General features: G+C 43.5%; 1 protein-coding gene across 6 annotated transcripts in view; it reads left to right on the forward strand.

Annotated features, from left to right (window-relative positions):
- LOC140200336 (F-box/WD repeat-containing protein 11) overlaps positions 1–27,274 on the forward strand; it is a 279,942-nt gene that overhangs the window by 165,694 nt on the left and 86,974 nt on the right. For all 6 annotated transcript variants that reach the window (XM_072263523.1, XM_072263522.1, XM_072263527.1 and 3 more), the window contains 3 exons: positions 12,140–12,258; positions 13,553–13,802; positions 19,343–19,461. In XM_072263523.1, coding sequence (XP_072119624.1) covers positions 12,140–12,258; positions 13,553–13,802; positions 19,343–19,461 — 488 coding nt within the window. The remainder of the gene's footprint in view (positions 1–12,139; positions 12,259–13,552; positions 13,803–19,342; positions 19,462–27,274) is intronic.

Here is a 27,274-nt window from a genome sequence, read left to right on the forward strand (position 1 = left end):
AGTTCATCTTTTAAATGTTGAAAAATCAAATGTTGCTTTTCAGAGACGCTTTAGGGCACCTTGTACAAGAATCACCGGAAAATTAATGTTTAGATCCACAAATGGTGTGTTGGAATTTATTGCAGGAGAGTTTGAGTAGAAGAATAAAGACTGCAATTATGTAGAATCCTAGTGAAACTGCACTTGAAATATTATATATGGTTGGGCTCCCTGCCTAACAAAACTCCCTCCCTACTTCCCTCTTCACAGGAGACAGTGTACTGGAAGCATCAGATTGATTCTCGGGATTCTTAATTCTTAAAAGGGATACAATCCCCCATTGTTAAGTTATCTAGGACTGTCTCAGAATAAGGAGTCACTCTGAGAGGAACCCAGAGTGCAGTGAATCATTTCAATTTTCCATTCAAGAAGGCCCTGGAAGTTCATGTGCTGAGTATATTTGTTTGATTTTAAGGAAATCAGGAGATATAGGGTTAGTAAGGGCGAGTGGCAAAACGGTTAAAAGTTAGAACTGGCAGGTGGGGTGAAATGGCCTACTCATTTTCCCCCATCCTTTGATCTTGAATCCTGGACTTGTGTTGTGCCTTGGTTTTGATACATTGTTTCAGTCTGAGCATAAGAGCAGCAGAAGGTCCCTCAGTACTTCAAGCCTGCCACTTCGTTCAGTGCAACAGCCCTCCACGTATCTGCTGTGCCAGTTCCCTATAGCCCCCAATTCTCAATTATTTCAGAAATATATCTGCTTCCTCTTTACATACCCCTAATGATCTAGCTTCCCCAACCCTCTGGGTAGAGAATTCAAGAGATTTACCATCTAACTGTGTGCCTCAGTTCTAAGTAGTCTTCTCTTGTAGCCATATCCTCACTTTAGTCTGAGTTCATTTGCACACTTAAGGGTACCAGTTATTGTGATTGTACCAACGTGACACATAGCTACAAATGTCTGGTGTCTTCTGTTGTTAGAGGCTTCATAGCCTCAGTGATAGGCCAAGTGAATGCGCAGGAACAAATGGGATACAAGTTGGGAAACGTGAAACCAAAAAAGCAAAGCATTTTCTTAAATGCCGAAGAATGTTGATGTTCATAGGTACTTTGTCAATGGCATATGATTGTGCAATCTGAGATTCAGGGTATGAAAGACTGAAAGATTTGGTGCCTTAGTCAAGAGAAGGTTGATTATTCCCTAATCGTTGATTACAGCTCTAATCATAAACTTAGATCTGCGAATACTGGTTTGCATAGTGTTCCTAGAGCCAAGCGTATATGAACTGTTGATATAGCCTCTGGCTCTTGTGCACCAAAAATCTGGAATACTCTAGCGACTGAGATACAGTAGGCTAGTGCTGTGGAACATTTCAAAACACTTCTAAAAACATACTTTTAAAATTTGGCCTACGTATGGGATTACTTAATGTCTGTTGATGTTGATTTATATAATTTGGTGTATTTGATTACATTTTATTGTATTTGACTATATAGAAAATTATGTTAGGGATATACAAGATAGAGGCAGGAAGGCTGTTTCCATTGGTAGGTGAGACTAGAACTCGGAGACATAGTCTCAAGATTTAGGGGAGTAGATTTAGGACGGAGATGAGGAACTGCTTTTCCCAGAGAGTGGTGAATCTGTAGAATTCTCTGCCCAATGAAGCAGTGGAGGCTACCTCAGTAAATATATTTAAGACAAGGTTGGATAGAATTTTGCATAGTAGGAGAATTAAGGATTATGGGGAAAAGGCAGGTAGGTGGAGATGAGTCCGTGGCCAGATTAGCCATGATTTTATTGAGCAGCAGAGCAGGCTCGACGGGCCAGATGGCCTAATCCTGCTCCTATTTCTTATGTTCTTATTCTGTATAATGTACATTTTATGATTTTTAATTTTGTTTCATATTTTTATGATTATATTGATTTATCTTTACAATCTATGTAAAGCACTTTGAGCCTGCTTCTTAATATATGAAAGCTGCTGTAGAAATGAAGTTATTATAAGAATGCTGGGTATACCGAAAAATCTACGCTGAAGAACTGTCACAGGGGAAGGGGAGGGAACGTCGACTCAGACCATGAGAGGCCTGCATCAGGCATTTTCATGCCTCACAACTCTCAACTAAACGATTAATCTCTGTGATTTAAGAAACGTAAGACCAAAAAAAGGGTAAATCACAATATTAGCATGATTGAAAAGTAAATTTGCAGGAAAATTTCTGACACACGCAAAAACACCAGGGTCTCAGTCCGAAACATCGACTATTTATTCTCTTCCATCGATGCTATATGGTCTGCTGAGTTCCTCTAGCATTTTGTGTGTGTTGCTGTGTAAGAATTCCCAACTTGTTGATAAAGGTTGAGGATGGGTTTAGTTCTGGGAAATTAGATTAGATTATGAGAACACTCAATCCTCTTTTATTGTCATTTAGAAATGCATACATGCATTAAGAAATGATACAATGTTTCTCCGGAGTGATATCACGGAAAACAGGACAAACCAAAGACTAACACTGACAGAACCACATAATTATAACGTATAGTTACAGCAGTGCAAAGCAATACCATAATTTGATGAAGAACAAACCATGGGCACGGTAAAAAGAAGTCTCAAAAGTCCCCAGGTCGATCAACTCCCGAGTCCCCGATAGCAGGCGGCAAAAGGGAGAAACTCCCTGCCATAAACCTTCAGGCACCGTCAACTTGCTGATGCCTTGGAAGCAGCTAGCCACAGCCAACACTGAGTCCATCCATCGGAAAACTTTGAGCCTCCGACCAGTCCCTCCGATACAGCCTCCCGAGCGCCTTCGACCTCGCCCTGGCCGCTGAAACACGCAAAGCCGAGGATTTCGGGGCCTTCTGCTCCGGAGATTCCAATTACCACACAATAGCAGCGGCAGCGAAGCGGGCATTTCAGAAGTTTTCCAGCTGTTCCTCCGTACTCTCACATCCGTCTCCATCAAATCAGAATTGTGCACGGTCTCCTACTTGACAGATAACAGATATTCATCACTGGAGAGGCCGCGCGTGCTGCCATCACGCCGCTATCTTCTCCTCCTCCATGAGTGAGTGAAAGGAAGATCAGTGGGAGAGCATTCTTGTAACTATGAAAATTCAGTGAGATTATACAAAGCTTTGGAAATGGACAGGGATGGAGGGTTGAAGTTTTAAGTTTGGATAAAGCCAACTTTACCATGTTGAGAAGTGGATTTAAAAAAATGGACTGACAAATGGATAATATTTAAGGAGGTTTGGAGGTTCAGGCTGAAAATGCTTTTGGAAAGAGAAGGGATGGGATTGCCAAGTCAAGAGCTCCAGGATTGGGGTCTATAGTGGGCAAGTGACAGCAAAAAGCAAGAAAAGGAAGCTTTGTCACAAACTAGCTTACTGTAGAAGCTTTAAAGAATATGAATTTTTAAAAGTATATTAGAAAAATAAGGAAAGCAAATTAAGGATGTTCCGAAAGTAAGAGTTCTTAATATTTATGAGTGAAGTTCAGATGTTTTAGTGTTCAGTCTCTTGCCTTTTTTTTGGTATATAAAGTGGATTCTGATTAATTGGCACACTTCAGGACGTTCTTTCACCAATCAATTTCCCAGCTCTTTACTTCACCCTTCCTGATTTCACCTTGTGTTTCTTCCTCCCCTCCCCCCATCTTAAACACAAAATAATCTGCAGATGCTGAGATCAAACTCACAACATGCTGGATGAACTCAGCAGGTCGGGCAGCATCCGTGGAAACGATGAGTCGATGTTTCAGGCCAGAACCCTTTATCAGGACTGAAGAGGGAAGGGGCAGAGGCCCTATAAAGAAGGTGGGGGAGGGTGGGAAGGAGAAGCCTGGTAGGTCCAGTTGAAAAATCAGTAATTTGAAAGACAAAAGGGGTGGGGGAGGGGAAGCAGGGAGGTGATAGGCAGGAAAGGTGGAAAAGGAATAGGGGAAAACACAATGGGTAGTAGAAGGAGGCGGAACCATGAGGGAGGTGATAGGCAGCTGGGGGAGGGGCAGAGTGAAATAGAGATAGGAAAGGGAGGGGGAGGGAATTACCAGAAGTTGGAGAATTCTGTGTTTATACCATGGGGCTGGAGACTACCTAGACGGTATATGAGGTGTTGCTCCTCCAACCCGGTAGCCACCCACTTCAACTCTGCTTCCCATTCGGATATGTCCATACATGGCCTCCTCTACTGCCATGATGAGGCTAAACTCAGGTTGGAGGAGCAACACCTCATATACCGTCTAGGTAGTCTCCAGCCCCTTGGTATGAACATAGAATTCTCCAACTTCTGGTAATTCCCTCCCCCTCCCTTTCCTATCTCTACTTCACTCTGCCCCTCCCCCAGCTGCCTATCACCTCCCTCATGGTTCCGCCTCCTTCTACTACCCATTGTGTTTTCCCCTATTCCTTTTCCACCTTTCCTGCCTATCACCTCCCTGCTTCCCCTCCCCCACCCCTTTGTCTTTCAAATTACTGGTTTTTCAACTGGATCTACCAGCCTCCTCCTTCCCACCCTCCCCCACCTTCTTTATAGCGCCTCTGCCCCTTCCCTCTTCAGTCCTGACGAAGGGTTCCGGCCCAAAACGTCGACTCATCCCTCCCCCCATCTTTTTACCTCCTGTCCTGATGAAGGGTCTCAGCCCAAATCGTTGACTAAACTCTTTTCCATAGGTGCTGACTGACCTGAGTTCTTCCAGCATTTTGTGTGTGATGCTTGGATTTTCAGATCTGCAGATTTTCTCTTGTTTGTTCATATCGGGACCAGTACATTTTGGCCCAATTAAGTGGCTGCCTCAATTAGCTGAAATTTCATGGAAGTAGATAAAAAAATGTAAAAAAGACAGACTACCATTTAACTGAGTAAGAAATTGTGCATTTAAATGAAATACAGAACAAATTAGAAAACTATCAATACTACTGGTGGTTGTCTCTCAAAACCGACAATGACAGGAAACCTCTGCGGGAGAGTTTTTGAAGTGGAAAAGCCATTGCTTTAAGGCAGTTCCACTCTCGAACTCAGAAGTCCAGGTCCGGTGGGATGAGTAGATGTCACAACTGGGTTCTTCCCTAGTTGCAGTGGGATGACTATGACCATGCCCCATCATGCCATTTGCTCTCCGTATAGCGTTGGAGAACCACTTTCCTGGATTTCGCTGTAGATCTCATTGGCCCAGTCTACCGGAGCTGACAGCTGACATGCTAGGACGGGCATATTCCTCCCTCTCAGAGGTATGAGTCCTGCTGGCTACCTTCACCTGGCTTAGCCCGCTTGTTGAGCGGTGTACTGGGGTATGGACGCTGTTGCATGCAAACAGCTGCTTGGAGCCCCAGGTGAGAGCTGAGTGTCCAGTGGGAACCAAAGGTAACATTCGAGATGATTGTCAATTTCTTCAAGTACCTCGTAGTTCCTAACTTGTTGAAGTAGTGAAATTGTTTCACTTTTACTTCCACTTGTTTCTGGCATTTCCAAGTCTAAAAGCTTGAAAATGCAGTGATCAACACAGTTCTGACTTATCTGGCTGCTTATTTAGAAACCATAGAAAAACTACAACACAGAAACAGGCCTTTTGGCCCTTCTTGGCTGTGCCAAACTATTTTCTGCCTTGTCCCACTGACCTGCACACGGAACATATCCCTCCATACACCTCCCATCCATGTATCTGTCCAATTTATTCTTAAATGTTAAAAAAGAACCTGCATTTACCACCTCGTTTGGCAGCTCATTCCATACTCCCACCACTCTCTGTGTGAAGAAGCCCCCCCAATGTCCCCCCTCACCCTTAACCCATGTCCTCTGGTTTTTTTTCTTCCCTTGCCTCAGTGTTCCCTTGCCTCAGTGGAAAAAGCCTGCTTGCATTCACTCTATCTATACCCATCATAATTTTATATACCTCTATCAAATCTCTCCGCATTCTTCTGCGCTCCAGAGAATAAAGTCCTAACCTATTCAACCTTTCTCTGTAACTGAGTTTCTCAAGTCCCGGCAACATCCTTGGAAACCTTCTCTGCACCCTTTCAACCTTATTAATATCCTTCCTGTAATTTAGTGACCAAAACTGAACACAATACTCCAGATTCAGCCTCACCAATGCCTTATACAACCTCATCACAACATTCCAGCTGTTATACTCAATACTTTGATTAATAAAGGCCAATGTACCAAAAGCTCTCTTTATGACCCTATCTGCCTGTGACGCCACTTTTAGGGAATTTTGTATCTGTATTCCCAGATCCCTCTGTTCTACTGCACTCCTCAGTGCTTTACCATTTACCCTGTATGTTCTACCTTGGTTTGTCCTTCCAAAGTGCAATACCTCACACTTGTCTGTATTAAACTCCATCTGCCATTTTTTAGCCCATTTTTCCAGCTGGTCCAAATCTCTCTGCAAGCTTTGAAAGCCTTCCTCACTGTCCATGGCATGCAACTTAGCCAGCGAGCACTGTGAGGGTCATGTTTTTTGACTTCTCCAGTGCGTTCAACACCATCCACCCTGCTCTGCTGGGGGAGAAGATGACAGCGATGTAGGTGGATGCTCCCCTGGTGTCATGGATTCTTGATTACCTGACTGGCAGACCACAGTACGTGTGCTTGCAACACTGTGTGTCCGACAGAGTGATCAGCAGCACTGGGGCTCCACAGGGGACTGTCTTGTCTCGCTTTCTCTTCACCATTTACACCTTGGACTTCAACTACTGCACAGAGTCTTGTCATCTTCAGAAGTTTTTGGATGACTCTGCCATAGTTGGATGCATCAGCAAGGGAGATGAGGTTGAGTACAGGGCTACTGTAGGAAACTCTGTCACATGGTGCGAGCAGAATTATCTGCAGCTTAATGTGAAAAAGAGTAAGGAGCTGGTGGTAGACCTGAGGAGAGCTAAGGTACCAGTGATGCCTGTTTCCATCCAAGGGGTCAATGTGGACATGGTGGAGGATTACAAATACCTGGGGATACGAATTGACAATAAACTGGACTGGTCAAAGAACACTGAGGCTGTCTACAAGAAGGGTCAGAGCCGTCTCTATTTCCTGAGGAGACTGAGGTCCTTTAACATCTGCCGGACGATGCTGAGGATGTTCTACGAGTCTGTGGTGACCAGTGCTATCATGTTTGCTGTTGTGTGCTGGGGCAGCAGGCTGAGGGTAGCAGACATTTACATATTACTATTTAATTATTTATGGTTCTATGACTATTTATTATTTATGGTGCAACTGTAACTTAAACCAGTTTCCCCCTGGGATCAGTAATATATGACTATGACTACACCTCCAATCTTTGTATCATCAGCAAATTTACTGATCTAATTTACCATATTATCATCCAGATCATTGATATAGATGACAAATAACAATGGATCCAGCACTGATCCCTGTGGCACACCACTAGTCACAGGCCTCCACTCTGAGAAGCAATTCTCTACTACCATTCTTTGGCTTCTTCCATTGAGCCAGTGTCTAATCCAATTTACCACCTCTCCATGTATACCTAGCGACTGAATTTTCCTAACTAACCTCCCATGTGGGACCTTGTCAAAGGCTTTACTAAGGTCCATGTAGACAACATCCACTGCCTTCCCTTCATCCACTTTCCTGGTAGCCTCCTCGAAAAACTCCAATAGATTGGTCAAACATGACCTATCACGCACAAAGCCATGTTGACTCTCCCTAATAAGTTCCTGTCTATCCAAATGCTTGTAGATTCTGTCTCTTAGTACTCCCTCCAATAACTTACCCGCTACCGACGTCAAATTTACCGGCCTATAATTTCCCAGATTACTTTTTGATCCTTTTTTAAACAACGGAACACCATGAGCTACTCTCTAATCCTCCGGGACCTCACCTGTAGACACCGACATTTTAAATATATCTGCCAGGGCCCCTGCAATTTCAACACTAGTCTCCTTCAAGGTCCGAGGGAATACCCTGTCAGGTCCTAGGGATTTATCCACTTTAATTTGCCTCAAGATAGCAAGCACCTCCTCCTTTTCAATCTGTACAGTTTCCATGATCTCACTACTTGTTTCCCTTAATTCCACAGACTTCATGCCATTTTCGTTCGTAAATACAGATGCAAAAAACCAATTTAAGATCTCCCCATTTCTTTTGGTTCCGCACATAGCCGACCACTCTGATCTTCAAGAGGACCAATTTTATCCCTTACAATCCTTTTACTCTTAATATACCTGTAAAAGCTCTTTGGATTATCCTTCACTTCGACTGCCAAGGCAACCTCATGTCTTCTTTTAGCCCTCCTGATTTCCTTTTTCTTGCACTTTTTATACTCCTCAAGCTCCTTATTTACTTCCAGTTTCCTATACATGTCATACATCTCTCTCTTCTTCTTTATCAGAGTTGCAATATCCCTTGAGAACCAAGGTTCTTTATTCCTATTCACTTTGCCTTTAATCCTGACAGGAACATACAAGCTCTGCACTCTCAAAATTTCTCCTTTGAAGGCTTCCCACTTACCGATCATAACCTTGCCAGAGAACAATCTGTCACAATCCACGCCTTTTAGATCCTTTCTCATTTCTTCAAATTTGGCCTTCTTCCAGTTCAGAACCTCAACCCTAGGACCAGATCTATCCTTGTCCGTGATCAAGTTGAAACTAATAGTGTTATGATCACTGGAACTAAAGTATTCCCCAACACACACTTCCATCACTTGTCCTAACTCATTTCCTAACAGGAGATCCAATATTGCATCCCCTCTAGTTGGTACCTCTATATATTAATTTAGAAAACTTTCCTGAACACATTTTACAAACTCTAAACCATCTAGACCCCTAACAGTATGGGAGTCTCAATCAATATATGGAAAATTAAAATCTCCTACCACCACAACTTTGTTTCCTGCAGTTGCCTGCTAACTCTCTGCTATTTCTTGCTGACTATCAGTGATAAATTCACTGCTTTTTAGCACAAATACATATTGATGCTATTTGCAAAAAGAACTGTTTACTCTAAAATGGTATAGTGTCTAGCAGCCACGCGATTTGTACATGAGTGATGCTAGTCAGATAATGTTTGGCAACAGTCTCCTGCCACAATTAGGTGGCATATTTTCTCAATTTGTTTTTGCTGCTGCTCTGATTAACTGATGGTCTAATTAATCAGAATCCACTGTATTAATAATTTGACGTAAAGGTTGTTCATAAGAAAAAATTGCTGTCAGTGAGGTGAAAGTTTTTTATAAAGACAATGTGTCTAGTTTGGTTAGTTGGGCGAAAAGTGGCAAATGGAATTTCATCAAGGGAATTGAGACTGGGGCTACGCAGCCAAGGAGATACAAGGCAAGAGAATACATGGTAGCTGAAAGGATAGTGAATGATGTGGAGGAACATCAGGAATGTAAGCCCACGTATAGAAACATAGAAAATAGGTGCAGGAGTAGGCCATTCGGCCCTTCGAGCCTGCACCGCCATTTATTATGATCATGGCTGATCATCCAACTCAGAACCCCGCCCCAGCCTTCCCTCCATACCCCCTTACCCCCGTAGCCACAAGGGCCATATCTAACTCCCTCTTAAATATAGCCAATGAACTGGCCTCAACTGTTTCCTGTGGCAGAGAATTCCACAGATTCACCACTCTCTGTGTGAAGAAGTTTTTCCTAATCTTGGTCCTAAAAGGCTTCCCCTCTATCCTCAAACTGTGGCCCCTCGTTCTGGACTTCCCCAACATCGGGAACAATCTTCCTGCATCTGGCCTGTCCAATCCCTTTAGGATCTTATACGTTTCAATCAGATCTCCCCTCAATCTTCTAAATTCCAACGAGTACAAGCCCAGTTCATCCAGTCTTTCTTCATATGAAAGTCCTGCCATCCCAGGAATCAATCTGGTGAACCTTCTTTGTACTCCCTCTATGGCAAAGATGTCTTTCCTCAGATTAGGGGACCAAAACTGCACACAATACTCCAGGTGTGGTCTCACCAAGGCCTTGTACAACTGCAGTAGTACCTCCCTGCTCCTGTACTCGAATCCTCTCGCTATAAATGCCAGCATACCATTCGCCTTTTTCGCCACCTGCTGTACCTGCATGCCCACTTTCAATGACTGGTGTATAATGACACCCAGGTCTCGTTGCACCTCCCCTTTTCCTAATCGGCCACCATTCAGATAATAATCTGTTTTCCTATTTTTGCCACCAAAGTGGATAACTTCACATTTATCCACATTAAATTGCATCTGCCATGAATTTGCCCACTCACCCAACCTATCCAAGTCACCCTGCATCCTCTTAGCATCCTCCTCACAGCTAACACTGCCACCCAGCTTCGTGTCATCCACAAACCTGGAGATGCTGCATTTAATTCCCTCATCCAAGTCATTAATATATATTGTAAACAACTGGGGTCCCAGCACTGAGCCTTGCGGTACCCCACTAGTCACCGCCTGCCATTCTGAAAAGGTCCCGTTTATTCCCACTCTTTGCTTCCTGTCTGCTAACCAACTCTCCACCCACACCAATACCTTACCCCCAATACCGTGTGCTTTAAGTTTGCACACTAATCTCCTGTGTGGGACCTTGTCAAAAGCCTTCTGAAAATCCAAATATACCACATCCACTGGTTCTCCCCTATCCACTCTACTAGTTACATCCTCAAAAAATTCTATGAGATTCGTCAGACATTATTTTCCTTTCACAAATCCATGCTGACTTTGTCCGATCATTTCACTGCTTTCCAAATGTGCTGTTATCACATCCTTGATAACTGACTCCAGCAGTTTCCCCACCACCGATGTTAGGCTAACCGGTCTATAATTCCCCGGTTTCTCTCTCCCTCCTTTTTTAAAAAGTGGAATTACATTAGCCACCCTCCAATCCTCAGGAACTAATCCAGAATCTAACGAGTTTTGAAAAATTATCACTAATGCATCCACTATTTCTTGAGCTACTTCCTTAAGCGCTCTGGGATGCAGACCATCTGGCCCTGGGGATTTATCTGCCTTCAATCCCTTCAATTTACCTAACACCACTTCCCTACTAACATTTATTTCGCTCAGTTCCTCCATCTCACTGGACCCTCTGTCCCCTACTATTTCTGGAAGATTATTTATGTCCTCCTTAGTGAAGACAGAACCAAGTATCTTTAAAGTTAGGGTGCAGATAGTTATTAAGAATTAAATAGGATAATTTTGTTTAATTCCCAGGGCAAGGGATGTAAAAACACAGGCAATGCAGGAATTGTGGACTTTCTTCTTCCACCATGGTTGAATGCAGCATACAATTCTGGTCGTCACATTACAGGAAGATCTGATTGCTCAGGAGATAATTTGGGTCCGTTTACAAGGACTCTATCAAGACTTGAAATTGTAACTACCAGGAAAGATTTGATAGATTAGGGTTGTTTTCTTCAGGGCAGTTTCGAGTGAGGGGAGACTTAACTGAGTTTAAAATAATAGGGAGGGGGGGCTACATAGCAGATAATAGTCGATATCAGATTTACAGTGATTGTCAGAAATATTAGAGAGGTGATGAGGAAATGTTTTTTACATCTGGAGGATAGTTGGGGTTTGGGACCAAGTTGTCTGAAAGGTTGGGAGAGCCTGAAACACTGATTTAAGATAGCTTGGAAGAGTTATGAGCTACAGGACTACAGATCTGGTCCAAAATGATGGGATTAATTTGGGTAGCTTTATTTTGACCAGCAATGGCCCAATGAGCTGAATGGCTTCTTCCTGTGAAGTAGGTTTTCTTCTGCATTATTTGCGGAGTGTCAGGATATTCACCTATCGTAGGAGAAAAGGCCAATCTGGGACAGATTCCAACATATTCTACAAAACACTTGAATGTAAATGGGTTTAGCACCGTGTTGGTCTTTCCTAATATGAGAATGCAGAGGATAATTTGAATGTCACCTATACCACCTAGTGTTAAACATGCTCTTGGATAAATTCACTGAACCATTGAGCAAAATAATTGGATATGTCTGGAGGTGAACATTTTAAATGCTGTTCTGTTAGAAAAATACTGTTCATCTGTTGCAGATGAAGGAAATTTAAGATGAGTTAAAAGTACCTGATGAATTATATTGTTCAAGTATATTGACATTTTCTTTTTGCTGTATTGTCTGGATATGTGATTATGTATACAGGGGAAAACATCTGCATTAGATTTCCTGATGCCTTGTATTCTTTTGTTGGTTGCTGCAGATTTGGGATAAACAATCATTGGAATGTTTGAAGATACTAACAGGTCACACAGGCTCTGTGCTTTGTCTGCAGTATGATGAGCGAGTTATTGTTACTGGGTCATCAGACTCCACAGTGAGGTAAGATGTGGAAACTCAATAGGAATTTAAGAAGATATAAAGCAGCAATCCAATTCAAGTCCCACTATGACCACAGAAGAACTTAAATTTGTACAACAAAATAACCTAGGTTTGTCTTTTAAAAAAATGCTAGTCTTCATTCTCGTGACTATGAAATGGATAGTCTTAAAAAGCAACCTGAGTCACCAGGGTAAAATGCCCTATCAATAGATGGATCTATCAGAAGTGATAACACACTGATAATACAGGACTAGGGAACCTCTGTTTATTTGAAACTAAATGTGTCATGGGTTCAGGTCAAATGTTGGCAAAGAAACTGCCTGTTAATAACCCTGATAACCTCTATAGATGAATCTTAGCAGATAAATCAGTACTTCTCCACGTTGAACAGCAAGCATGGCAAGTACTAAGGGTACAGAGTGAAGTCTTTAATGTCATATCTTAGGAGTGACTTGGTAGTATCACCATCGAAGGAACGGCTATGTGGTAAAGGATGTTTTTAGGCTGGGTTCTGTAGTAAATGGTGAGTGAACGAATAGTGGGGATAAATCTGCTTCACTTTGTTCTCAACTATCAACCTGTCGCAGATGCATCATTTTACAATCCTTGTGGAGGACATGACTTAAAGAACATACCTATCCTGAACAATGTCATAGTCCAGCACATAAATGCCATAGATAAGGCTGAAGTATGTGAGCCATCTTCAGTCTTCCTCCTGAGAACTCTGCCATGATAGAAGCCAGGCTTCAGATATTGAATTCAAACCATGTTAAGAAATGGTTGAAAATACTGAAAATAAAGGCCAGGAGATTAGACATCCCCACTCTGCTTCTGAAATAACTGTGACATTACACACTGCTGACAGTCTGAAAATCTGGAAAGAATGCCCAGAATTGCCTTACCACATAAAAGGAGGAAAATATCAGTCAAATCTCTATCATCAACAATGCCATTGACCTTGTTATCGTGGAACTTTAACGCTCATTAACGTTTGGCTTTTGCCTTCACATTACAAACATAAACCAAAGAACTGAGTTCTAAGATAGCTTCCGACAAGTCAGCCTTCGACTTTAGTAAAAGTGAAGTTAATGGGCACTTGAAGAATAGTTTTAATAAAGCTTCGTGGATTTTCCTGAAATGACCTACGTCACATCCACAGAGGACTTTACAGGATCTATTTCCTTCATCATACTCATTTCGATAGTTTGAGATTCATTGCAATCTTATGCAGTGTAATCCTGTTGTAAATTGCTGGTTCAGTGATGTTTCCTAACCAAATATATGCTTACCTTAGGGTCTGGGATGTGAATACAGCGGAGGTTCTGAATACATTGATACATCACAATGAAGCAGTATTGCACCTTCGGTTCAGTAATGGATTGATGGTTACATGCTCAAAGGACAGATCTATAGCTGTGTGGGACATGGCCTCTCCAACTGACATCACTCTGAGACGAGTCCTGGTTGGCCATCGGGCAGCAGTCAATGTGGTGGACTTTGACGACAAGTACATTGTATCGGCATCGGGTGACCGAACTATTAAAGTGAGTTTAAATTTCCTCCTATATCCCGTTGTATCGTTTTACTCTTTAAGTGTGTGTTTTGCCTCACGAGAAAGTATGTTAGGATTCAATTTATTTCTAAGCCCAGTGGAATTGCTCCTCCTCATACAACGCAAGCATGAGGAAATCTGCAGATGCTGGAATTTCAAGCAACACACATAAAAATTGCTGGTGAACGCAGCAGGCCAGGCAGCATCTCTAGGAAGAGGTACAGTCAACGTTTCGGACCGAGACCCTTTGTTAGCACTAACTGAAAGAAGAGATAGTAAGAGACTTGAAAGTGAGAGGGGGAGATCCAAAATGATAGGAGAGGACAGGAGGGGGAGAGTTAGAGCTAAGAACTGGACAGTTCATTGGCAAAAGGGATATGATTCCCCCTCCTGTTCCCCCCTCCCCCCTTCCCCCCTCCCCCCCCTCCCCCCTTCCCCCCTCCCCCCCTTCCCCCCTCCCCCCTTCCCCCCCCCCTTCCCCCTTCCCCCCCCCCCCCTTCCCCTCCTCATACAGTCCTGGCAATGATTAGCTAAGTCTAGTGCACAATACAAACACTTGGCAGCTAACAAAAGGGTCTATTGCAAGTCAGGTGCTTGGTTAAATATACAGGAAATGTGTTTCATGCTGGAAGATGTACATAGCCAACTGTAATTTCAGATAGGATGACACATTCAGTATTATTAAACCAAAGACTCTTCCCGCACCTCCCTCCACCTTCCTCTTCTGACAAGGTAACGCCAGTAACCAGCTGTTTACAATATACATTAATGATTTAGATGAAGGAATTAAAAGTAACATTAGCAAATTTGCAGATGACACAAAGCTGGGTGGCAGTGTGAAATGTAAGGAGGATGTTATGAGAATGCAGGGTGACTTGGACAGGTTGGGTGAGTGGGCAGATGCATGGCAGATGCAGTTTAATGTGGATAAATGTGAGGTTATCCACTTTGGTGGTAAGAACAGGAAGGCAGATTACTATCTGAATGGTGTCAAGTTAGGAAAAGGGGAAGTACAACGAGATCTAGGTGTCCTTGTGCACCAGTCACTGAGCGTAAGCATGCAGGTACAGCAGGCAGTGAAGAAAGCTAATGGCATGCTGGCCTTCATAACAAGGGGAATTGAGTATAGGAGCAAAGAGGTCCTTCTGCAGTTGTACAGGGCCCTGGTGAGACCACACCTGGAATATTGTGTACAGTTTTGGTCTCCAAATTTGAGGAAGGACATTCTAGCTATTGAGGGAGTGCAGCGTAGATTCACGAGGTTAATTCTCGGGATGGCGGGACTGTCACATGTTGAAATACTGGAGCAACTGGGGTTGTATACACTGGAATTTAGAAGGATGAGAGGGGATCTGTCATAGTCATACTTTATTGATCCCGGGGAAATTGGTTTTCGTTACAGTTGCACCATAAATAATTAAATAGTAATAAAACCATAAATAGTTAAATAGTAATATGTAAATTATGCCAGGAAATAAGTCCAGGACCAGCCTATTGGCTCAGGGTGTCTGACCCTCCAAGGGAGGAGTTGTAAAGTTTGATGGCCACAGGCAGGAATGACTTCCTATGACGCCCTGTGTTGCATCTCGGTGGAATGAGTCTCTGGCTGAATGTACTCCTGTGCCCACCCAGTACATTATGTAGTGGATGGGAGACATTGTCCAAGATGGCATGCAACTTGGACAGCATCCTCTTTTCAGAAACCACCGTCAGAGAGTCCAGTTCCATCCCCACAACATCACTGGCCTTACGAATGAGTTTGTTGATTCTGTTGGTGTCTGATTGAAACATATAAGATTATTAAGGGATTGGACACGCTAGAGGCAGGAAACATGTTCCCAATGTTGGGGGAGTCCAGAACCAAAGGCCACAGTTTAAGAATGAGGGGTAAACAATTAAGAACGGTGTTAAGGAAAAACTTTTTCACACAGAGGGTTGTGGTTCTGTGGAATGCTCTGCCTCAGAAGGCAGTGGAGGCCAATTCCCTGGATTCTTTCAAGAAAGAGTGAGTTAGAGCTCTTAAAGATAGCGGAGTGAAGGGACATGGGGAGAAGGCAGGAAAAGGGTACTGATTGTGGATGATTAGCCATGATCACAGTGAATGGTGGTGCTGGCTCAAAGCACTGAATGGCCTACTCCTGAACCTATTGTCTATTGACCAATGGCGACATCCTGCACACAGTTTACAAAACTGCTTCTTCTTTCTAACATAATTCTACTACGAAGCTGCATGCATTTGGAGCCCGTGATTTATATTTTGATTGTGTGTTTTTTTGGGCACACAAAAAACGAGGGCACACCAAACACAAGGGTGAGATTGGGAGCAGAGTGTGTACCCTGAAGACAGGGAGCCCATAATTGGCTCCATTGCTTCTCTCATTGAGACATTAAACAAGGATGAAGTCAATCAGGACGAGATAAAAGGGCAGGCTGGTATTCGGCACATTTGCCTGTGTTTGATCTGTCTTCCTCTCCTACTCACCAGCTGCTGTCAGAGGAAAGTGCAGGAGCTTTGGGTTCAAACTTGCAAAGATTGATCAGCAAGGCTTGTGCCTGTTGGCTTGTTTTGGGGGACTTTGAGATTTATGTTTCTGGATTCCAGATACTGTTTTTTTTTTGCTGTTGTTGAGTGGTTTGATCAGGACACTTTGGCGAACGCGGGCTCTGTGGCCTGCAGTTAGTTAGCAGTGGCGAACTGAACAGAACTAACCTGAACACTCCTGGTTTGATGTTTAATATTTTATGTGTTCACTCACCTTTTGCTGTTTGCACAATATGCTCTTTTCTTAAGCATTAGGTGTTGGATGTTTTCTTTGAATGGGTTCCATGCAATGTCTCCCCTCAGATGTGTGCGCATACACATCTTTTGCTACTAGCACACAAAGGAATTTACACACAGAATTTACAGAAGGTTGTCACCCTCTAGCTTGGTTGTCACCAACCTTTTTGAGCCCAAGATCCCCTACCTCGACCTCAGTGAAAGGCAAGATCTACCTACTAAATCGTTTAGAGAAAAAACAGCTCAGATTGTACTTCCAATTTGAGGCCTTTTATTTGGGCGAATTAGATTTGAATTACACAAAATACTTTTGTCAAACTTTCAAATTAATTCAAACAAGAAAACACTGTAACTAGCATATCAAACAGGCCATAGCTGTCTTTCTTTAAGAATATTACAATACTTCACACCTTTAATTCTAAGTTTTGTTATTTAATTTTATTTCAACATGAAAAATAAATGAATAAAAATTGACTGTTGCACTCAGTGTGATGACTGGGGCTGAATACTTTCTGCTAGTTCCCTGAAATTTAGCTACAGACAGCCAGTCTGAGACAGTCTGTGAGGTGTAGGGTTGCCAACTGTCCCGTATTCCCCCCCGCTAAGGTAGAACGTTCCTATGAAACCTTTCGTGCGGAAATGCTTTACGCCAAAGAAGTAATTACCATTAATTTATATCCAGACCCAAAAAAAAACCTACCAAATCATACCAAATAACACATAAAACCTAAAATAACACTAGCATATAGTAAAAGCAGGAATGATATGATAAATACACAGCCTATATAAAGTAGAAATAATGAAAATTAAGCCAAAGCCAATTCGTGGGGTAAAAAGAATCTGCACGTATGCTCATGTGCACACAGGTACCCGTGCAAGACTTCATGGTCATGGTAGTCTTTCTCGGGGTAAACCCAAGTGTCCCAGGATTTGACTGCTACTTTTGTCCGTTATTTGGGAGTGAGAAAGTTGGCAACCCTAGTGAGGTGTCTGTCAGTAAGTCAGCTCCTGTACTTAGATTTAATAATTTTCATCTGTGAAAATGTAATTTCACATAGATAAGTTGACCTGAAGTAGGCGCTGACTTTTAGTGGTATAAAACCAACGTGCACACCGCACATTGCTCGGCCCCATCAGTAGTAATTGCCACCAGTTTATGAATGGGGATGTCATTTTCACGGACATTTTTTTTAAACTCATTGTAAATATCCTCACCTCTCGTTCTTTCCTTTAATTGCAAAAGAGTGAAGAAGTCCTCTTTTGTTGTAAAATCCTGGAAGGCCATTCTGACAAATATAACAAGCATTACATTACATCCAGGGATTCATCGAACTGTAGTGAAAAATATTCACGTCCTCTGAGGGTGACTCTACCCTCCTTGTCACTGTTGCAGGGCCAAGCAGTATATTACGTATCGTGGTTGTGATGCCGTTTTTGTTTCTAAAGCCATTAAAAACAGTCTCTGCGGTAATGACGTTTGCTTCCTTGAATAAGTCGCCATCCGTAAAAGGCTTCTTGTGTTCAGCCAAAAGGTGACTTACACGAAATGATGCTTTAATAGCAGCCTTATTTTGAGCAGCATGTTTTGTGGAAAACCATTGCTGGACTTTCTACCCCGATCTCAGCTCAACTTTCCAGGCACGAATTGCGCTCTTTGGCGGGTGGGGGGGGGGGGGTAGGTGTCTTTAAATTTCTGGTGGTTGGTGTTACGGAGCCGCTCCAGATTCCCTCTTTTAGTCAGTGTTTGTGTTTGGTGGCACAACATACATACACACTTGTCTTTCACCAAGATAAATAGAAATTCCTCTTCCCATTCTGGGTGGAATTTGTATGTTTTTGCCTTCTTTCGTGGAGCCTCCGCTATGCTATCAGGATATCACAAGCGATTGCCGATTGTGTCGCCCCTGATCTGAGCCGACATTTGAGCCGGGCGGTACCTAATTAATTAGCTTGTTTATTTCGGCTTTCTTTCTTAAAGATGTGCTGTGTGCATCCCGACTACCGCTGCACCACTGCGTGCTTCGCGGCCCAGAGGTTGGGGACCACTGCTGTATATTGATGTTTGCGACAGTCTGTACTCTTACCTAGTCTGATTTGATGCAGCACAGGCTATGCTGAAAATGCGGTGCATGGCGGGGGAACTACACAGAAGCGCACTGGGCAGAAAGAACGGAACTAAACCCCCGCAACCCAGAAACAATCTCTCTTTACAAACAGGTTTTTAGCGAAAATATTGCTATATTACCATTATCCTCGTTAGTATTACTTACTTTTATAATGCTTTTATTACAACAGTATTTATGTATTTATTTTTGATTTTTCTTCGGGATCTACTGGGAAAGTCTTAAAGATCAACTGGTTGATCGCGATCGACAGGTTGGCGACCCCTACTCTAGCTCATTGACATGTTAAGTACATTAAGCATATTTCACAATCGTACACAATTGCATCTCCTTTTCCAGTTTCTGATGCGGATGGTGTTTACAATGTGGAGTTTGTGATAATTTGTCTGCAGATTTTAGAACCGGCTTATTTATACTGTTTTTAAGGAGGTTTGCTTCACTTAAAAGTTCTTACATATTGTTCCTCTACCTCCTTTTGACTATGGGAACGTCTGTAATAGACCTTCGGCAGAGTAACAACACTTTTTGTTTCTAATCTCTACCCATATGGCCTGTCTACTTGCTCTTTGCCTCCTCTTCTTTCCCTTTTCCTGTTGCCTTCATAGTGTACCTTTTGTATTTTCTGTTCAGGTGTGGAGCACAAGCACTTGTGAATTTGTACGTACCTTAAATGGCCACAAACGTGGAATAGCGTGCCTTCAGTACCGGGACCGATTGGTTGTCAGTGGCTCCTCAGACAACACCATAAGGTAGAATCAATTGTTTACCGTTTTTTTTTTATCCAAATAGAATGACTGATGTACATGCATACAGATTTCAGGGCTATGAAAAAGGGGCATGATGGAATGAGACTAACTAAATTGTTTTGAAAACAGCATGAGCTTCTCTGCTGTTTATTTCTGATTGTGGTATGTAAGGAAGAGAACATTGATTATTATGCATCCATGTTTCCAATTCGTATCATGGTAGTCTCACTATAGACAGTTTACACACGTGCTGTAATAATAGGTTGGAAAAGTAAACTTTCCCTCGCTACGCACCCCATTGCCCACGTTACATTGTGTTGGAGAACTTTCTAGGTACATTTTTCATTCCCTTCATTATTGAACTTTGATCTTTATTTGAAGATTTATTGATGGAATATTGATTGACAATTCACTTCAATGAGAGTCCACAGTTAATCTAATTCTTACCCTTACATCCACAAACACCATGCTGAATGATCAGGATTCTTACCTGTGGGTAACTGACTGGCCTCTGTTTGACTCTTTTTCAGTATGACCAATTGGTATAATTGTGGTACATAAAAATAAAGAGTTACAGCAGGAAGGGTGGAGGGATAGTGTAATGATAGAGATGTTAGAAACTTTGAATGGCAATTAAAGCTGGGGGAGTGCATAGGAGGATCACCAGGATGTTCTGGTTTGAAGGATTTTAGTTATTGAGTGAGATTGGATAGGTTTGGTTTGTTTCCTCTGGAGCAAAGAATGTTGAACTGTTGGAGTTACATAAAATTATAAGAGGCACAGACAAACACAAAATGCTGGAGGAACTCAGCAGGCCAGGTGGTATCTATGGAAAAAATCACAGTCGACATTCCTGCCAAAGGGTTTCGGCCTGAAATCTCAACTGAGCTTTTTTCGATAGATGCTGCCTTGGCCTACTGAGTTCCTCCAGCATTGTGTGTTGCTCACATTTCCAGCATCTGCAGATTTTCTCTTGTTTGTGAAGAGGCACAGAAGATCTAGATAGTTAGAATTGTTTTTTCTCCCCTGTGGCTGAGGTATCAAAAATAAGAGGGTACAGGCTTGTGAGAGGAAGGAATTTTAAAGAAAAACTGAGGTAAAGGTTTTCCATGGGGAAGTGGTTGATACCTAGCACTCACTGACATATGTCATGAAATTTGATGTTTCGCGGCAGCAGTACAATGCAAGATGTAATTAAAAAATCTATAAATTACCATAAATATTTATAAAAATTAAATAGAATAAGTGGTTCAAAAAGAGAGCAAAAGCAGTGAGGTAGTGTGTATGATTTCATTGTCCATTCAGAAATCTGATGTTGGTGGGGAAGAAGCCGTAAATGAAATGTTGGATGTGTTATAGGCTCCTGCACTTTTCCTTGATGGTAGCAATAAGAGGAGGGCATGTCCTAGGTGATAGACATCCTTAATGATGGATGCCACCTTTTTGAGACATCACCTTTTCAAGATGTCTTTGCTGGGGAGGAAAATGTCATGATAGAGCGGGCTGAGTTTGCAACTTTCTGCAGGTTTTTCTGATCCTAAGGTGTGGCCCGTCCATACCAGACAGTGATGCAACCAGTTATAATGCTCTCCATAGTACATCTGTAGAAATTAGTGAGAGTGTTTGGTGACATACCAAGTCTCGTCAAACTCATCGTGAAATATAGCCACTGTCGTGCCTTCTTTTGAAGTACATCAATATTTTGGGCACAGGATAGATCTTCAGGAATGTTGACACCCAGGAACTTGAAACTGCTCATCCTTCCCACTGCCGATCCCTCAATGAAGACTGGTGTGTGTTCCCTTGATTTCCCTTCCTGAAGTCCGCAATCAGTTCTTTGGTCTTATTGACATTAAGTGCAAGGTTTTCATTGCAGCATCACTCAACCAGCTTATCTATCTCACTCCTTTACACCTCATCACCATCTGAAATCCTGCTGGCAGTAGAGTCATAGAACACTACAACACAGAAACAACCTTTCAGTCCGTTTAGTCCATGACAAACCATTAATCTGCTTAGTCTCATTGACCTGAACCCGGACCATAGCCCGTCATATCCCTCCCATCCATATACCTATCCAAATTTCTCTTAAATGTTGAAATCGAACACACATCCACCACTTGTGCTCGTCCACACACTTGCCACCTTCTGAGTGAAGAAATTCCCACTCATGTTCCCCTTAAGCATTTCACCTTTAACCCATAACTCCTCGTTGTAGTCTCACCAAACCTCCGTGGAAAAAGCCTGCCTTACATATACCTCTCATAATTTTGTGTAACTCTTATCAAATCTCCCCTCAATATTCTACATTTTTTCTACTTTGTAAATAAGATTATAATGACTTTATTAGCTTTGCCTCCAACTTTCACCCTGCCCTCAAGTTTACCTGGTCCATTTCCGACACCTCCCTCCCCTTTCCAGATCTTTCTGTCTCTGGAGACAGCGTATCCACTGACGTCTACTATAAGCCTACTGACTCTCACAGCTATCTGGACTATTCCTCTTCTCACCCTGTCTCTTGCAAAAACGCCATCCCCTTCTCGCAATTCCTCCGTCTCCGCCACATCTGCTCTCAGGGTGAGGCTTTTCATTATAGGACGAGGGAGATGTTTTCCTTTTTTAAAGAAAGGGGCTTCCCTTCCTCCACTATCAACTCTGCTCTTAAACGCATCTCCCCCATTTCACGTACATCTGCTCTCACTCCATCCTCCCGCCACCCCACTAGGAATAGGGTTCCCCTGGTCCTCACCTACCACCCCACCAGCCTCAGGGTCCAACATATTATTCTCCGTAACTTCCGCCACCTCCAACGGGATCCCACCACTAAGCACATCTTTCCCTCCCCCCCCCCCCCCCGCTTTCCGCAGGGATCGCTCCCTACACGACTCCCTTGTCCATTCGTCCCCCCCATCCCTCCCCACTGATCTCCCTCCTGGCACTTATCCATGTAAGCGGAACAAGTGCTACATATGCCCTTACACTTCCTCCCTTACCACCATTCAGGGCCCTAAATAGTCCTTCCAGGTGAGGCGACACTTCACCTGTGAGTCGGCTGGGGTGATACACTGCGTCCGGTGCTCCCGATGTGGCCTTTTATGTATTGGCGAGACCCGACGCAGACTGGGAAACCGCTTTGCTGAACACCTACGCTCTGTCCGCCAGAGAAAGCAGGATCTCCCAGTGGCCACACATTTTAAATCCACATCCCATTCCCATTCTGACATGTCTATCCACGGCCTCCTCTACTGTAAAGATGAAGCCACACTCAGGTTGGAGGAACAACACCTTATATTCCGTCTGGGTAGCCTCCAACCTGATGGCATGAACATCGACTTTTCTAACTTCTGCTAATGCCCCACCTCCCCCTCGTACCCCATCTGTTATTTATTTTTATGCACACATTCTTTCTCTCACTCTCCTTTTTCTCCCTCTGCCCCTCTGAATATACCCCTTGTCCATCCTCTGGGATCCCCCCCCCCCCATCTTTCTTCCCGGACCTCTTGTCCCATGATCCTCTCGTATCCCTTTTGCCAATCACCTGTCCAGCTCTTGGCTCCATCCCTCCCCCTCCTGTCTTCTCCTATCATTTTGGATCTCCCCCTCCCCCTCCAACTTTCAAATTTCTTACTCACTCTTCCTTCAGTTAGTCTTGACGAAAGGTCTTGGCCTGAAACGTCGACTGCACCTCTTCCTAGAGATGCTGCCTGGCCTACTGCGTTCTCCAGCAACTTTGATATGTGTTGCTTGAATTTCCAGCATCTGTAGAATTCCTGTTGTTATAATGACAATAGTTGTGTCACTGGCAAATTTATAGATGGTATTTCAGCTGTGCCTAGCCACACATTGTAGGGTGTAGAGAGTAGAGCAGTGGACTAAACACATCCTTGAGGTGACCACTCTTTATTGTCAGTGAGGAGGAGATGTTATTTCTGATCCACACTGACTGTGGTCTTCCAGTGAGGAGGTCAAGGATCCAATTACGTAGGTTGTAGGTTTTGCAGCTTGTTAATTAGAAAGCAGTGTTGAACACTGAGCTATAATCAATAATAGACTGACATACAGTAGGCATTGCTATTGTCCAGGTGATCCAAGGCGGAGTGGAGAGCCGACCGCTGGCCAATTGTGATGATACAGGTTTCCCCCACCATCTGAAGGTAGAGCGTTCCTATGAAATAGTTCGTAAGCTGGAATGTCATAAAGTGAAGAAGCAATTACCATTTAATTGTATGGGAAAAATTTGTGAGCGTTCGCAGACCCAAAAAAAACCTACCAAATCATGCCAAATAACACATAAAACCTAAAATAACAGTAACATATAGTAAAAGCAAGAATGATATGATAAATACACAGCCTATATAAAGTAGAAATACTTTTCTATAATCATTGCCGCTCTGTTCTCCGTAGCGAAAGTCTCGCGCAAGCGCTCTCGTCAGAAACATGGTGCAAGCGCTCTTGGCAGAAACACTCTCTCCAGTAACCTTTAAGCTATGAAGCTGCCAAATCATACCAAATAACACACAAAAATACACAGCCTATATACTGTAGAAATAATGTATGTACAGTGCAGTATCACTTACCGGAATCGAGAAGATAGCGCCGAGTACACTGATGATGGTGTGTTATGCTGAGTCGTCGAAGGTTGGGGTGGTGCAGCAGTGGCCGGGATGCACCCAGCACATCTTTAAGAAAAAAGCCGAAATAAACAAGCTAATTAAGTAGGTGCCACCCGGCACATAAATGTCGGCCCAGATCAGAGGCGATGCAATGGGCAATCGCCTCTGATCTGGGCCGAAATTAACGTGCCGGGCGGCACCTAATTAATTAGCTTCTTTATTTCGGCTTTTTTCTTAAAGATGTGCTGGGTGCATCTCGGCTACCGCTGCATTCTCTGCAGCAATGTATCGGTCCGCGGCCCGGGGGTTGGGGTGGTGGGACACTAGGGTGTCATCTCATCGTCATCTGTTTCCATCAGGGCAGCCAGATCATCTTCTTCTATGTCTGCCTGCCTCAATGTTGAAGGTCAAGGTTCGTCGTCTGCTGTGGCTGATTTGGAAGGCATGATATGTTTGACTGCTTAGCCTCATGCATTTTTCTATCATACAGTTCTTTGTAAGCACTCAAACCATCTTGCAAATATGCCCTAAAGCTACGTACCCTTTCAAAATTAAAGTCTTCCTTTTCTGCAATCATTGCAGTGAAAATCTCAGGCAGTTGCTTCACATTCAGTTCCTGGATGACTTCACTTTTGGTCCGTTCGCTACTGCATTCGGTTTCCATTGTTATCCTTTCCTCTTCCACTTGCATCAGCTCTACATCTATCAGTTCTTGGTCATGGGATGCCAAAATCTCTTCATCATCTTCGTCAACTTCCATAAGCCGAACTCACTTTGTCCTTACTTGGTTCACCACGATCAAAACACTTAATGATATCTGGTTTTACGCTAAGTGTAACACCCTTACAAGCTCTTTTAGGCTTTTCCGATACCTTAGAACTCATCTTGCTAACGGCTGCTCACAGGCACGTGTTTAAGCAATGCCGGCTAGAATGCAGTTCTGGGCGAGGAGCTTGGCTGCTCGGGGTGTGCGCTGCCTTTTTTTGTAACAGTGAAAACACCTTCTGTTAGCAAAAACAGGTAACTAATGTAGGTCTTTCGTAACAGCGAGGTTTTGTAAAGCGAACGTTCGAAAAGCAGGGAACACCTGTACACAAATTGTAGTGAGTCCAGGTTCTTGCTTTGGCAGCACACACAAAATTCTGGAGGAACTCAACAAGCCAGGCAGCATCTATGGAATAGAGTACAGTTGAGGTTTCAACTGTGACCCTTCATCGGACTGGAGGGAAAAAAGATGGAGTCAGAGTAAGGAGGAGGGAGAGAGGAGGAAGTGGAAAGCTTGCCACACAGAACACGGTGGGAGAAGCAGTCTTTTGAATGTGAGTACCTGGGATCCTCAGAAGGTCCAGATCGAGATGCTTGTGAACGGATCTGGAAATTGTGTGTTTGACACACCGTGTTTTCTGCTTCTTCCTGTCCTCCCACTTTCTAATTCTGACTCCTCATCTTTTTTTCTCCAGTCCTAATGAAGGGTCTCGGCTGAATCGTTAGCTATACTATTTTTCTGTTGGTGCTGCATGGCCTGCTGAGTTCCTTCAGCATTAGATGTAGTGTATATGGATTTCAGCAAGGCATTTGATAAGGTACCCCATGCAAAGCTTATTGAGAAAGTAAGGAGGCATGGGATCCAAGGAGATATTGCTTTATGGATCCAGAACTGGCTTGCCCACAGAAGGCGAAGAGTGGTTGTATATGGGTCATATTCTGCATGGAGGTCGGTGTGCCTCAGGGATCTGTTCTGGGACCCTTGCTCTTCGTGATTTTCATAAATGACCTAGATGAGGAAGTGGAGGTTTGGGTTAGTAAATTTGCTGATGACACAAAGGTTTCAGGTGTTGTGGATAGTGTGGAGGGCTGTCAGAGGTTACAGCGGGACATTGATAGGATGTAGAACTGGGCTGAGAAGTGGCAGATGGAGTTCAACCCAGATAAGTGTGAGGTGGTTCATTTTGGTAGGTCAAATATGATGGCAGAACATAGTATTAATGGTAAGACTCTTGGCAGTGTGGAGGATCAGAGGGATCTTGGGGTCCGTGTCCATAGGACACTCAAAGCTGCTGCTGCGCAGGTTGACGCTGTGGTTAAGAAGGCATACGGTGTATTGGCCTTCATTAATTGTGGAATTGAATTTAGGAGCTGAGAGGTAATGTTGCAGCTTTGTAGGACCCTGGTCAGACCCCACTTGGAGTACTGTACTCAGTTCTGGTTGCCTCACTACAGGAAGGATGTGGAAACCATAGAAACGGCACAGAGGAGATTTACAAGGATGTTGCCTGGATTAGGGAGCATGCCTTATGAAAACAGGCTGAGTGAGCTCGATCTTTTCTCCTTGGAGCGATGGAGGATGAGAGGTGACCTGATAGAGGTGTATAAGATGATGAGAGGCATTAATCGTGTGGATAGTCAGAGGCCTTTTCCCAGGGCTGAAATGGTTGCCACAAGAGGACACTGGTTTAAGGTGCTGTGGAGTAGGTACAGAGGTGATGTCAGGGGTAAGTTTTTTACTCAGAGAGTGGTGAGTGTGTGGAATGGGCTGCCGGCAATGGTGATGGAGGCAGATACGATAGGGTCTTTTAAGAGACATGGAGCTTAGGAAAATAGAGGGCTAATGGGAAGTCTGGTAATTTCTAAGGAGGGAACATGTTCGGCACAACCTTGTGGGCCGAAGGGCCTTATTGTGCTGTGGGTTTTCTATGTTTCTATTTTTTATGTGTTGGTTAGATTTGCAGCATGTGCAGATTTTCTCTTATTTGTCCTTGCTTAGGCAGGAGTTGATTCTGGCCATAACCAATCTCTCAAAGCCCTTCATCACAATAGATGTGAGTGCAGCTTGGCACTATTGTTCAGGCAGCTCACCATCACTGGTATGATTGTTGCCATGTTGAAGCAGCTGGGAGCCTCTGATTGCAGCAGTGAGAGATTGAAACTGCCCTTGAACACTTCCACTAGTTGATTGCCACAGGTTTTCAGTGCCCTGCGGGGTGCACTGTCAGAGTCTGACGACTTGCCAGGGTTCACCCTCTTGTTCTAATATTCGGGAGGAAAAGATGGCGACACGACGCAGCTTGCAGCGGCCACTCCATTGAATGATATGTTATCTGTCAAGTAGCATGCCGTGCACAATCCTGATTTGATGGAAACAGACGTGAGAGTACAGAGGAACGTCTGTGAAACTTCGGAAATGCCTGCTTTGCTGCTGCTGC

The sequence above is a fragment of the Mobula birostris genome, chromosome 7 (genome assembly GCF_030028105.1).
Source record: "Mobula birostris isolate sMobBir1 chromosome 7, sMobBir1.hap1, whole genome shotgun sequence".
Lineage (NCBI taxonomy): Eukaryota > Metazoa > Chordata > Chondrichthyes > Myliobatiformes > Myliobatidae > Mobula > Mobula birostris.